The sequence below is a fragment of the Equus asinus genome, chromosome 9 (genome assembly GCF_041296235.1).
Source record: "Equus asinus isolate D_3611 breed Donkey chromosome 9, EquAss-T2T_v2, whole genome shotgun sequence".
In the NCBI taxonomy this organism is placed as follows: domain Eukaryota; kingdom Metazoa; phylum Chordata; class Mammalia; order Perissodactyla; family Equidae; genus Equus; species Equus asinus.
The window spans coordinates 44,393,816-44,406,860 of NC_091798.1; the positions used below are offsets into that span (position 1 = coordinate 44,393,816).

At 56.3% G+C, this 13,045-nt stretch overlaps 1 protein-coding gene across 17 annotated transcripts in view; it reads right to left on the minus strand.

Moving 5' to 3' along the window:
• JADE2 (jade family PHD finger 2) overlaps window positions 1-13,045 on the minus strand; it is a 51,966-nt gene that overhangs the window by 14,923 nt on the left and 23,998 nt on the right. For 15 of the 17 annotated variants that reach the window (XM_070517359.1, XM_044780478.2, XM_070517360.1 and 12 more), the window contains 5 exons: window positions 9,189-9,349; window positions 8,284-8,495; window positions 6,925-7,092; window positions 5,262-5,378; window positions 3,518-3,982 (listed from right to left, as the gene is read on the minus strand). In XM_070517359.1, the coding sequence (XP_070373460.1) occupies window positions 3,518-3,982; window positions 5,262-5,378; window positions 6,925-7,092; window positions 8,284-8,495; window positions 9,189-9,349 (1,123 nt within the window). The remainder of the gene's footprint in view (window positions 1-3,517; window positions 3,983-5,261; window positions 5,379-6,924; window positions 7,093-8,283; window positions 8,496-9,188; window positions 9,350-13,045) is intronic. The other 2 variants (XM_070517365.1, XM_070517364.1) reach the window with 1 other exon arrangement.

The window sequence follows — 13,045 nt, forward strand, 5'->3', positions numbered from 1 at the left end:
CGTAGGGGTTGAGGAGCCAAAGTTCTGGAGGCCGAGGCTGCCCTGGACAAGGTGGGCTTTGGATGGAGGCCAAGGAGACCACGACCCAGGCACTGAGGACAGAGGAAATGAAGTGTGACCTACCGACAAAGTAGCAGGTGGCAAGTGTAGGAGAGACAGGACTTTCCTCTCCTTGGGAGAGCTGCGAAAATGAGGCCTTGGAGAGCTCTCCTCCATGTCTATCCCTGGGGGCTGGTGTGTCTGAGAGCTGCCCCCGCCCTCTCAGCCCCTCTAAGGCCAGGTCAGGCTCTCAAATAAACTCCCGGTAACCAGGTCCAGAGCCACAGGCAGCGAGGCCCTGTACAGCCCAAACTGCCAGCTCCGTTGCTAGGGGACACCAGCGGCGTGTGCCGGGCATCATCATCGGTGCTGCAATTTTTTTGTCAGCTGTGAATAACTCAAGGAGGCTGCAGCGGCCATGCCTTCCCGAGCTGCCTGCCTGGGCCAAGGCCCATGGCCGAAATTCTAGGAAAGCACATCTTCTGAGCTGACCATAAAATGAGATTCCATGCTGGTGGTGGCAGCATGACCCCAGCTCCGGCTTCTCTCAGCAAAACTCCTGCCTGGCCTTGGGGGACAAATCAATCAGGGAGGATGCGCTGTGATTCCTGGGCCCTCGTACTGGGCCTGCCCTTTCAGTCATCCATGGAGCCCATCGTCTGAGCAGCCCACCCTTCTAAGAGCCAGAGCAGCAACAAGAACTGCCATTAACCACAGAGGGCACTGTGCTCCCACCTTCTCTGTGACCCCAAGGTCGTTTCAGTCCTTATTCCCATTTTACAGACAGGGAAACTGAAACTCAGAGAAGCAGAAACTGAAACTCAGAAGGCACAGAGCTGGGAAGTGCTGGAACTGTATGCAAACCCAGGTTACCCAAGGCCTCAAGCTCAACCCTGACCCTGCCTCCCCAGTGGATCCAGCCCAAGCTGGCCTGGTGCCCAGTCAGGGTCTGGACACTCTTGGCCGTTGGCACTGGGCCATGGTCGGAGTTGGGGACCACTGGCCACACCACCCATAGTCACGGGTCTTTGCAGAAAGCCTCCCCGTGGCACAGTTCTCAGCCCTGTCCGCTCACTCAAGTCACTAATGCGCGGCTGTGGAAGGCCCGGAGGCTGGGCCCAGAGGGGGTCAACCCGGCACATGGCTGTCTCTGACTCTCCCCTCTCAGCCTGCCAGAGCTCTGCACTCCCTCGCCTTGCTCTCAGCTGGCACCCGCCAGCCCAGCTCGGTGGCTGTTGGAGAAGCAGCATTTTGACAGGGCTCTCCTGAGCCCTAAGAAGCTGCACAGACTTCAAAGCCACCCTGCCTCATCTCCCTGGAGGAAGAGTGGGCTGGCTCACACCTGACTTTGCAAGGCTCTGTCCCCTGACCAGGAGGTCTGCGCAGCAGCTCTGGCTGCCAGGAACCCCAGAGCCTGCCTAGGCAGGCCCAGTGGCGTCCTTGCCCTTGACTGCCGTGGCCCCTGGCCCCACTGTACCAGCTGACCATGGGGTTGAGAGGTTGGAGGACTGATAAGGGGATGCTCTTGCCAAGGAAATGTACAACATAGAGAATAGCCAAAAACTCTTTCTGACAACCCCCTTCGACCATTCAGGTCCAAATTCAACTGAAATCCTGGAAAACACATTCCTCTGAGGCTCCTGTCACTTCATCCCTCTGAGCCCATTTCCTCCTCTGCTCATTAGGGCTGCGAGTATCTACTTCTTGTCTCTTTTTCCAGGATGATGATGAAGTAAGTGAGCCCGCCCCTGGTCCTCCCCACACAGCCTACCCAGGGCCAGAGAGTGGGGTGACCAGCACAGACTAGGGAGGTCAGATATTATGGGTTGTTTGGGAAACAGCAGGAGTAAAACAGGGTATTGGTCCTGGAGACCCCCGGGCTGGAAACTCAGGGACAGCCTGAGGACAACTCCGGATGCAGCGCTGGTCTCAGAAGGGTTTGTACCTCATGCTCCTACGACGTGAAGACAGGAGGCTGGGCTGCCCAGGAAGTGGTGGTTGCAATGTAGGTGGCTTTGCCCTCTGCCCTGGCTCCAGCCAGGGACGTCTGCTGCCCCCAGCCCCACCTCTCCCTTCTGACCTGGTGGCAGGCTGGCTGTCAGGCAGGCAGTAAGCTCCCTCCCAGGCCAACAGGATCATTTCCCCTTGCTGAGGCCTCAGAGCAGATGAGTGGGGTGAAGGAGACTGGTGAAGCTGGGGCCAGGCTGAGCCTCGACCTCACGTCCCCGCCCCCACCACAGTACAACACCTATCAAATTGTTCTACCCATGTTAAAGATTTGCCAACCGAGATGCATGTAAGAAAAGCAGCTGCCTCAGGTCACACAAAGCCCCTTTGATGCTTCCACCCAGGGCCGGTTCCTAACACAGCATGTGTGTCTGTACCCACGGACGGAAGACACTGTGACATGATCCCAAGTGCTCTGGAACCCCAGAACTGAATGTGCCAGAGGAGAGGCCAGAACCACACAGGGGTTCAGGGTACTGGATCAAGGACCCAGAACATCCTGCTTCATCCTTGGATGGACTCCAACTTGGGGATGGTACTTTATCAGATGGAGGTTGGGGGAGGGGAGGCAGAAAAGTCAAGTTTAAGGGCACACCCCACAGAAGGTGAGACTCCCTCACCTTTCTGGGGAGAGTAGGAGGGATTGGAGGCTTTGGGGGACTCTCACTGTCCCCCAACCTCCACAGCCCAGCCCCAAACCTTGGGGTCTATGCCCCCTCCTCATCTCACTCAGCCTCCACCTGTCTCCGAGCACAGAGCTAGAGTGTTCCAGTCAACCCACCCATCTGGGTCCTGTGATTCCTCCTCCGGGGTATTTGGAAGTTGCAGCCACAGCGGGACAGACCCTGCTTAAAATGCTTCTGCAGCTTCCACACTTTGGTCCACCCACCTAGCCCCATCCGTCCTTCCACTCCACAGGCGCTGTGTCTCCAGCCCACCCTCACGCCCCCGTGCCTCTGCTCATAGTGTTCCCTCTCATCAGCACTCCCGGGAGCCATGTTCATACCTGTCTTCTCTGCCCTGGCTCAGTACATGCTTGTTGGGCTGATTCATCTTGCTTGCGATTCCCAGTTCCTCCCCTGCCTCTAATTCAAAGCAGAAACTAATGTGTTGGGACCAGGCAGAGGCCATAAATAGGGCGAGAGGCCACTAGAAGCTGGAAGCCTGGGTTCTTGCCCCAGCTCTGGTGCCCTACAGCTTCATGACCCCGGCAGGGCCCCCATCCTTCACCAGGTCTGGGAAAAGGGCTGGGACGAGAGGGACTCCAAGACCCAAGAGCTGGACCCTCCCCTGTTCTACAAAATATCAGTTACCCCATCCTTTTCAAGACCTGGAGGTCCCCAGCCTCTTGGCCAGAGCTTAGTGTGAGTCCTGGTGAGCCGCGGCAGCTCCAGGGCAGTGTGTGCGGGATGGAAAGACCTCTTGGGATGCCCACTGGGCAGGCAGGCGGGTGGGCGGCAGGGGAACTCACCCTCTCCAAGTCCTGCCGCAGGTGTGTGAAGAGCTTCAGGCGGCGGTAGAGCACGTCCTGCTCCTGCTGGGCCAGGTTGTCCACCTCGTCGGTCTTGGGGGTCAGCAGTGGCTGGTTGGCATTGGCTTTCCTCTTCAGCTTCCAGTACTGATAGATGAAGTCGACCAGCGCCTCAGCCAGGTCCAGGCGCTCAGCCACCTCGGCTGGCTCCACCAGTTCGTAGAAGTCCTCCTCCAGCTGCTGCAGCCGCTGCTTGCGTAGGGTCACCTTCTCCAGGTCCTCGCCGGCAGGGCTGGGCTCCACAGGCTCAGACGTGGGGTCACCCCGCGGGCCCCCATCACTGTGCTCCTGGCAGAATGACTTGAACTTGACCTCGTCGTTGTCGGCTAATATAGTCCGCATTTCTAGGCCATGGTCAAAGGCGCATGTGACGTGGAACGCTGTGACGCAAGCAGGCATGGAACACTGGAGGGAGAGGAAGGGGAGCGTCAGGCAGGAAGGGAGCCCTGGTGGGAGGGGGGAAGGATGTGGGGCTTCCTCTGGGGTTCAACTGAGAACGCAGGATGCTGCTGGGACCCTAAATAAAAAGGAACGAGCTCCCAACATCCTGCAGGGGGTATGGAGGGAGCCACGGCAGGTGGGAAGGGGGAGCTCTGAGGGAGCCAGAAAGGAAAGGAGGATCAGCACCACATACCCTGGGGAAGGCAACAATCCTGACTGGGCAACCCCTCTGGGGACAAGCTGTACTTCTGTGTGGGCAAAATGACTTTGGAATCAGAGGCATCAACAGAAAGAGACTGGTGATGGATCACTTCCTCCTCTACAATGTCATCTAAGATGGGAGTTGTCTTCTCCTTTGTCCTCTGGGAAGGGGGGACGGGAGCTGGACCCCTTCCTTCTTCTCTTGCCCAGGCAGCCACGGCCAACTCAGGGCCTACCCCTCCTCCCAACCTCAGATGGTGGTGTGGGCAGCTGATTAACTGTTTCTGCAATAACCCACCCAACTGTTAGTGACCATTTAAGCTGCACTCACAAGCCATTTTCTAAGTGTTATAAACAGATGGAGGCACATCAGGTGTTTGCGATGACAACTGTTCCTGAAGAGAGGAGGGGGAGAAAAGATGACCCCCCCCGCCTCCCCACCTATAGACCAGCAGCATCAGCATCACCTGGGAACGTGCGAGAAACACAAATTCTCAGCCCCACCCCAGACCGACTGAATCGGGGCTTCTGGGGGCAGGCCCAGCACTCTGTGGACAAGCCCTCCGGTAATACTCATGCACACAAGAATGCGGGAACCACTGCTATTGAGATACCAGTGCAGGCCTGCCCTGTTTTGGGAGGGCCTGTTAGCTCAGGTGAAGGAAAAGTTTGATTCTCTCCTTCCCATGTGTCAAGTTTAATGTCAGAAGTGAGGTTCCTGTATTAATTAAGCCTGAAGACACCTGCTCTTGGGGAAGGCCAGCATCCTCAGCGCTGCAACGGCATGGTGAGTCTTGGCTCCCCAGGCCCCACCCTGTGCTTAGAGGAAGTGGGGATGGAGGAACGCCCCTGAGGTGGGGTTCTGACCCTGGTCCCAGTCCCAGGCCTCCGTGGCCCATCGGTGGCTCTGTCTGCAGCACCATAGGGACAGCTGCAGGGTGGTAGCAGCTGCCTGTTTTTCAGGGTGTCCCAGACGTGCCCCTCTATGCAGCTGGCCCCTGCATGGGCTCCCGGGCAACAGTGGGGTGAAGTGGCCATGTACCTGGATGCAGGTGCCCGTGCACTCCTTGCAGAGGCTGCAGGACAGAGCCCAGCGGTTGGCTGGGATATGCGAGATCTTGGTGATGGGCTCCATCTTCTCGGGGCACCCGATGCTGACCTGGGCGGGACACAGGGAGCTGCATCAGGTCTCTCGTCCTCAGCCTGCCTCCAGGGATTCCCCAAATGGGGGGCTGTCTGCTGAAACCAGGCGGCAGTAGATAGGGCAGTGGGAGAGCCCCTGAATCCCAAGTCCTTCCTGATTGTCCTAAGGTGACCAGTAGGTGAGTGTGTTAGTGTGTACTCACCTCTGACGAGACCTAAATTGTTTGTGACTGTGTGAGACAGTGCACATCAGTGCCTGTAAATGACTGAGTGAGTGTGTGTAAATATGACTGTGTGGCCCTCAAGACAGAGGTGCTTCTGTGTGTGTGTGTACATGCATGTGCAGTGAGTACATGCAAGGTCCCCCTCTCTTCTGGACCTCAGACCTTTGTTAACAGCATCTTTGGAGTTCTTATTATAACTTGTATTTATTTTACTTATCTTTTGGGGCTCTAAGAAATGGCCCAAAGCAGTACCTCCTCTTGAAGAGCCTCCAGGGCTTTCCTGGCTGATGGGGATGTGCCTGTTTAACCCTCCTATGGGGACAGGCCAACAACCACCATGCCCATGTCTCCTGGCACAGCCCACCCCTCAGCCCAGAGGCAGGCTACACTTGCCTCCCCACTGTCCCTGCCTGAGGATGGAAGAAGGGCCTCTGTCCAGGGGTCCTGAACCCAAGGGCTCCTGTGGCAGGGTCTCTGTTGGTTCTCTCTGTGCCTGCTGTGCCCAGCCCAGGGTGTACTCAGAGTTAGTCCAGACTTCCGGATGCTGATCAGGGAGCAAGTGACTTTGCTGACATGGTCACTATCATCACAGGAGCCTGCCATGTGGACCCCAGCAAGGACTTTCAGACTGGGAGCCCATGAAGGGAGGGCCACCTGCTGACAGGGCCGCCTATCTTGCTTCCGGGCACAGGCAGCGGTGGAGTGGGACCTCATTCTGGGTGAGGGCATGCAGAAGGACCAGGGCTGAAACTCTGGCCAACGTCAGCATCTCACATATCAGATACAACAGGATGGCCTTCTGGGAGCCCAGGGCCTCTAATACACTGTGGGCTCAGCCCGTTGCCCATGGTCCCTTCCCACCTAGACTTATACCCAGGCCCACCGCTCCATCCCAGCCACAGCCACAGCAGCAGGCCCACTATCCAATTTTAATTAGGCTCACTGCCTGATTTCCTTTTAGGTCATTTGGCTTTTTGTTTGGAAAAGGTAGCTTGACTTTGGTTGGAACCACTGCCTAGATTTAGATGGCCCCACAACCTGCTTTCCCCTGTAGCCAGCTGCCTGAATTTTGTCCAGCTCTCAGACTACCACCCAGATCCTCCAGGGGCCCCCGATCCCATTTTCCCATGGAAACCACGACATGAGTTCTGCTCAAGTCCATAGGCAAAGTTCCTGTGGGCTGCTGTCCCAGGTTCTTCCAGCTTGACAGCTGAGACACCCTCATCTTACGTGGGCCCTTCACCTCCTTTTCCCAGGGCTCTGCTACCTCGTTCTGAGTCCCATGCAGACCCACTTCCCCACAGCTGTTCCCCAGGGCCGCCCCACCCGTCTGCCCACCTCAGGAATCCAGAGAGCGCAGCTGACGTGCACCCACTTGGTCCCACTTCTGGTGGGCTTCAGGGCTCCTCCTCGCTTAGGGCAGAGCAGGCACTTTGGCTGGACACCCAGGGCACACGTCCGGCACAGCCAGCTGCCCGTGGGCACCTTGAGGATCCCGTAGCAAGCCTGGGGAGAGAGCAGGGTGGTCACGAGTCAGAGGCACTGGCCAATCTGCATCTGGTCAGCAGTCAGCTGCAAATGGTCCCAGCCGCAGCCCGAGCTAAGAGCTGCAGAGCTACCTGCTACCAGGCTCTGGCAAGAAGAACTCGGGATGGATTATAATGCAAGGGCTCCTCGGAAGCTCTTTGCCTGCGTGTGCCTAAAATGTCACCGTTTCAGTCCTCTGTGAACAGGCTCAGGTTTGCCCTCTGCTGGGAGGACAGTCACTTTAGCCAGAGATTCCTAATCAGTGATGGACTTCAGAAGTGTCCGTGAACTCCCTCAAGTTGAATACAAATTTGGGTCTGTATACAGCCTGAAGACAAGGCCCAGCTTTCATCTCTATCCAGGGGATCAGTGAAGGCGGCTTACAGACCTAAGAGCTGCTGGGTATAAGGGATGTGATGAGTTGGGGGGTGTACTGCTCACCCACCTGTCAGCCAGGTGAAGCCCCTCTGTGCTCCCCAGGAGCCATTCCAGCAGCAACGGGTAAGGGGGAGACCTCAAGGTCAGGGCCAGAGTGGGTCCACCAGGTTCCAGTCAGGTCTTCTGCAAACAAGGCCCAGAGATGCCCAAGACCTAGAGCCTTGGGGCCCAAGATCAGGAGGGGGCTCTGCTCAGGCTGTATCTGGTTTATAATACCAGTAACGGGAGGAAAAACCTATAGCCCTCACTATACTGTTCTAAGCAAATAATTCATAGTTAAGTAACTTAATCCTTACAACTTACTTTTATTTATAGTTGAGGAAATAGAGGTCAAGAGAGGTTAAGAAACTTGCCCAAAGTCACATAGCTTATAAAGGGCAGAGCCATGATTTGAAACAAGGCAACTCGGCTCTTTGCTCTCAATCACCACACTGTGCAGGTCTCTTTCTAAGTTCAGGATGGTGAGAGCAGAGGAGGAGGGGCAGGTGGGCAGGGCATTGGGTGGGGAGGGTCTGAGAGAACAGAAAGACCATCCAATGGGCATTTACTCAAGTCTGGCTGACAGGGGCACCACGGGCACTCGCTATCACTTCTTCCTGCCCTGCCCTCCTTCTACAGGCCTGTGCCCACAGAGTTGCTACACTCCTACAGCCAGGATGACCAGCCCCAGGCAGGCGCCCGCCTGGGCAGTGTGTGAGTACAGTGTGGGTGAGGGCAATCAGGGCTGCCCACCTGGTGCACGCAGACGTTGCATTTGTCACAAAAGACCATCTCGTTGCCATCTTCACCCTCGGGAGAGCGGCACACGTCACAGACAACGTCCTCATCATACTCAATGCCCAGCCCCTCCTGCGTCTCGATGGCGCGTGCCATATTCTGGTGGCACAGTGTCTCCAGCTCCTCCAGCACACGCTCTAGCGTCAGCTCGTCCAGCTCTGGCCTCTCTGTGAGGATGGCAGGGGGTGGTGTTAGGAGCCCAGCCTTTCAGGGCAGATGTATGGGAAGGTTTCCACTCATCGCTGTGCGACCTGGGAAAATGCATCTACTGTCTTGGGCCTCAGCTCCATCATCTGAAAATGGAATGAGCTGGACCATCCAATCTCAAAGGCCCCTAGAGCCTGCTGTGTTTGACTTTAGACAGCATGCTTGCGACCCCACACACATGTATACATGCAGATAGCATGAAAGTGTCTCTGGGATGAGGCTGGCTCCACGGGGAATCCACTGCTTCAGCTGCATATGTAGAGGGGCCCCTGAAGGTGGCTGAATATGGCAGAGCTGGCCCTTCTTTCGGGACATGTGAGTGGGCTCCAGCCAGGAGGCCCATACCAGCTGACTGTGGCCCCATTTGTCATCCACGACCACTTGTGTGCTCACTTAATTTTCAGAGTTCTTGGGAGTATTGTACTAAGTGTGACTGTTACAGGAAGAGTATGTGCTATTACTGCCCTCACCTGACAGCTAGAGAAACTGAGCTGTACAGAGACACCAAATCACTTCTCCACTCAGCAGTGTAGCAGGGACTTTCCCCCACATCTGTGATGGCCACTGCCCTTCTGAGGTGAAGATGCTGGGGTCCAGAAGAAAACCCTCCCTGGCCCAACCCCGCCCCATTCTCAGCCTGGTAGGTCACCTACCCATCTCCTTGAGCTCCAAGTTGATGAGTTCCAGCCAGTAGGCGTCAATCTCGTCCAGGTCATAGCGGCTGCCCCCTGGCCAATCAGGCTGGGAGCCCTCGCCAAGTTCGGAGCTGCTAGGGGACACCTGGGGAGGGGGGCCTTCCAACTGTGGGAGGATCCTAGGAAACCAAGAGGGGGTGTCATGAGGGGAAGGGCCCTCAGTCTGCCACCCTCATGGGTCTGGAGGCCTCCAGGGAGCTGGCCAGCCCAGCTGAGGAGCTGGTGGGCAAGTAAGGTGTGAGACCTGGATGCCACGCAGAGCCCACCTCCTTCCATTCCTTCCTTACACTTTCTCCTCCCACCTGCCCACCCTGCAGAGACTGGAGGAAGCATTCCAAGTGCTGTCCTGGGCAATGCTGGGTACCAGCCACTTTGGGACAGGTGGGCCGAGCCAGCTGGGCTCCAGGTCCTTCAGCATACCCCTTGAGGCCAGGGTTGTCCCCATGCCCTATAAGCCCTAGCCCCTCCTTCATCAACAGCCTCAGGGGAACTGAGGCCAGGTCTCCTCTGGGGTGGGGAGGAGCCCTACCCAGCTATGCTGTTACAGCCCCGGGTGGCCCTTTCCAGATAAAAGGTCTAGGGCCACAGAGGACACAGTGTTGCCCATACACCTTGTCCTTCCCCTGATACGACATTACCTGAGCAGTGAGTCTTCTCCCTGTAGTGTCCAGCCCACCCCTCAAGATGGAGGCCTCCTCCCCTGGCTTACAAAGGTGTATCTATGACAGTCCCAGGTCACATTCCAGGTCAGCCCTCCCTCGGGCCATCTCTCTGCCTCTGAGGCAGCTTGGAAGGGCCCTGGCTGCAGAGCATGGACTCCAAGCCCCGCTCCACCACTTAATGTGTGACTCTGGGCAAGCCACTTAACTTCTCTGTGCCCCAGTGAGCTCATTCAAAAACTGGGCTGATCATAACAGTACCTACCTTGCATGGCTGGTGTGAGGATTAAGTGGATGAATACAGGCAAAGCTCTTAGAACAGTGCCCTGCATACAGTAAGCACTCTAGGTATATGTATTTTAAGATCTCTGGATCTCACTTTGTTCCTTCTGAAATGGAATACCAGGGCCTTTTGCTTTGGGAGAGCAATTTCCCCTCTTGGCTCAGATGTGTACTGCCCCTCAGTTCCTGATGCCAGTTCAAAATGCCAGCTCTTCCCACCCCCCACTGGTTGCCATGGTAATTGCTGTGGAGCCTGGCCTCTGTGTGGCCAGGCCAGCCAGGGCTGGGAGGCCCCTCACTTGCCTGAGAGGCCTCCTGGGGTCGGAGACAGGGCTGCCAGGGGCTGTGACTCAGTGCAGACTGGGGAGGGGAGGGCAGGGCCCCGGATGGCACAAAGACATGGCTGAGCTATGGGGAGGGCTCCTGGGCTCCAGGAAATGCCTCGGTGTCAGGAAGAGGGGCAGGAAGGATGAAGGAGACAGGGAGGCAGAATGGCCTCCAGACCAGGAAGGAGGCCTAGAGGAGGTTGGGGGCAAGGAGAAAGGGAAAGGGCTTGGTGCCACCTTTTCCCACACAAGAGGCCCAGATTAAGGAAGGCCTTAGGTAATGATAATGGCGTGACACTCCCCTCGCCCCATACAGGTCATTCCAAATAGAAGCAATATTAATACTCTCAGTCCTACAAAATTCTGCCTTTCCTTATGAAGCTCTTATTTGAATTCATACATTTTTTTAAACACAGACTGTAATTATGTCGTGATCCTGATTATGCCCTAGCATATGCTTAATGTTTTAGATAAACCTCATCCAAATGCCAACCACCTACTGGCATAACTACCCACATCTGTGTGCTCAGCCAGCTGCCACCTGGCCAGACCTCTTAGGAGCAAGATCATGTTCCTTTCTCTGGGATGCTGGGGTTAAGGGGCTCACACCAGAAAAGGCATTTCCTGTGCTTCCTGTGGCTCTCATCTTCATCTGTTTGGCCTCTTCCGGCTCTGGCTATGGAGGAAGTTCTCCTACCAGGCATGCACTGACAGTCTCAGCTGTAGCCAGCAGGACTGAGGTCAGCTAGGAGGAGGCGGACAGCTGGGTTGGGATCTGGGCGAGGGGAGGGGTCTCTACTCCAGAAGATCAGACAGACACCAAAGGCTGATTTTGCCCTCGGCTGAGTCTTTTAGCCACACTGAGGGAGCAGCAGAGGCTCTCACTCAATTCACTATCTGGGGGCAACATGTATTCTCATTACCCAGAGAAATTTCAGACCATGAAGTGGGCAGACCTGCCCAAGGGCCAGGGAGGACTTGGCAAGGAGGGGGCCGGGGTAGCAGCGAGGGGAGGGCGCCAGAGCAGCATACCAGGGCGATCAGGGCACAAGACTCTCTCTCTGAGCCACACAGGGGCAGCTCAGGGTTTGTGCCCGTGGCCTGTGATTTCCTGGCCCAGCCCACTAGGCCTTGGCAGTCATGCAGGGAATTCCCCAGAATTTCCCGACTTCCTCATCTATGAAATGGGGACAGTAATATGCACTTTATAGAGCTAATATGATAATTAAATGAGATGATAAACATAACAGGCTCAGTACAGCAAGTTCTCAGGAACAGAGTTCCTATAGCAATTCTGACCATGGTGGCTGCCGTGCTGGCTTCCAGATGAGGGCTGTGCAGTGGGAGGCACCCAGGAAGACGGAGGGACCACGCTGGAGGGAGATAGGGGAACGGGCATGGAGATATTTCCAAGACAGCGCCCCTCCCCACCTCCAGTCTGTCCTCTCCAAAGAATCACGGACAGGCCAGGAGTGCCTGGCTCCTGTCAGCTCAGAGCAGCTTTGCATATGCGGGAATGCACCTAGTATAGCGGAGTGCTGTCTGAACACGTGCTCTCCTCTTGATGTCAACAGATAAAGCACCGTGCAGGCAGACTGAAGCCAAGCTACTGGTGTGGAAGCATCTGCAATGAATTACCCAGGCCAGCGGATGTTTCCGGAACCACCTGACATTGACATCAAGGAGAGAGGACAGACTGCTGGGCCAAGCCTAATCAGGACTCAGCTCTCTCTGTCCAGCTGGTGGCCTGCCCTCCCCCTTGTCAACCTGTGCCCTTGGCATGTGTATTCTCAGTTAATCCTCACTACCACATCATTGGGCACATACTGTTATCAGCCCCATTTTACAGAGGAAGAAACAGGCTCAAAGAGGTCAATGACAGTTCTTCAGTCTGCAGAGGTGAGGTATGAAACTGGCTAGGAGCCTGCCCCATGTTTTTTGGCCCTGGGAAGGAAATTCAAATAAATTCCTTCTCCAAATCCCACATATACTTCTGTCTAGAGAGGCCTGGAGCTCCCCTGATTCTCAGAAGGCCCCAGCCAAGTGTTGGGAGGCACTTGGCCCTCAGGAGCCACAGGATGGGCCCAGCCCAACACCCAACCCTCTCTGAGCACCGAGCGGGGTTTAGCGTCTGCTTCGTCTCTAATCCCAGGCCCAGCACAGGCCTGGCACCAAGTGGGCACTGGGTGTCTATGAGCCAGTCATAGGTGCGGCTGCCAAGAAGTAACAGTGCCAATGTCAAGGGAGGTAACGGCTGTGATCTTTGCCTCAGGCCTGGTCAAAATAGGCCTAAGTGAGAGCCAGAGGGCTGCCAAGGCCAGCAGTGGACTGCCAATAACACAAGCTGCCCTGCCCAGGCGAACTGGTGGGTGGGGGAGGCCAGGACAGCAGGCCCCTCTGCCCTGGGACATGACTTGGAGGGTTTCCCAGGGTACGGAAAAAAGCACTTGGCTGAACTCTGTTGTTAAAGGCAAGGCCCATGGCCCTGAGGCTACCTCCTGACACAGGAGAGTCTGTCCCACAAGACCAGAAGGCTACAAGGCCCAGA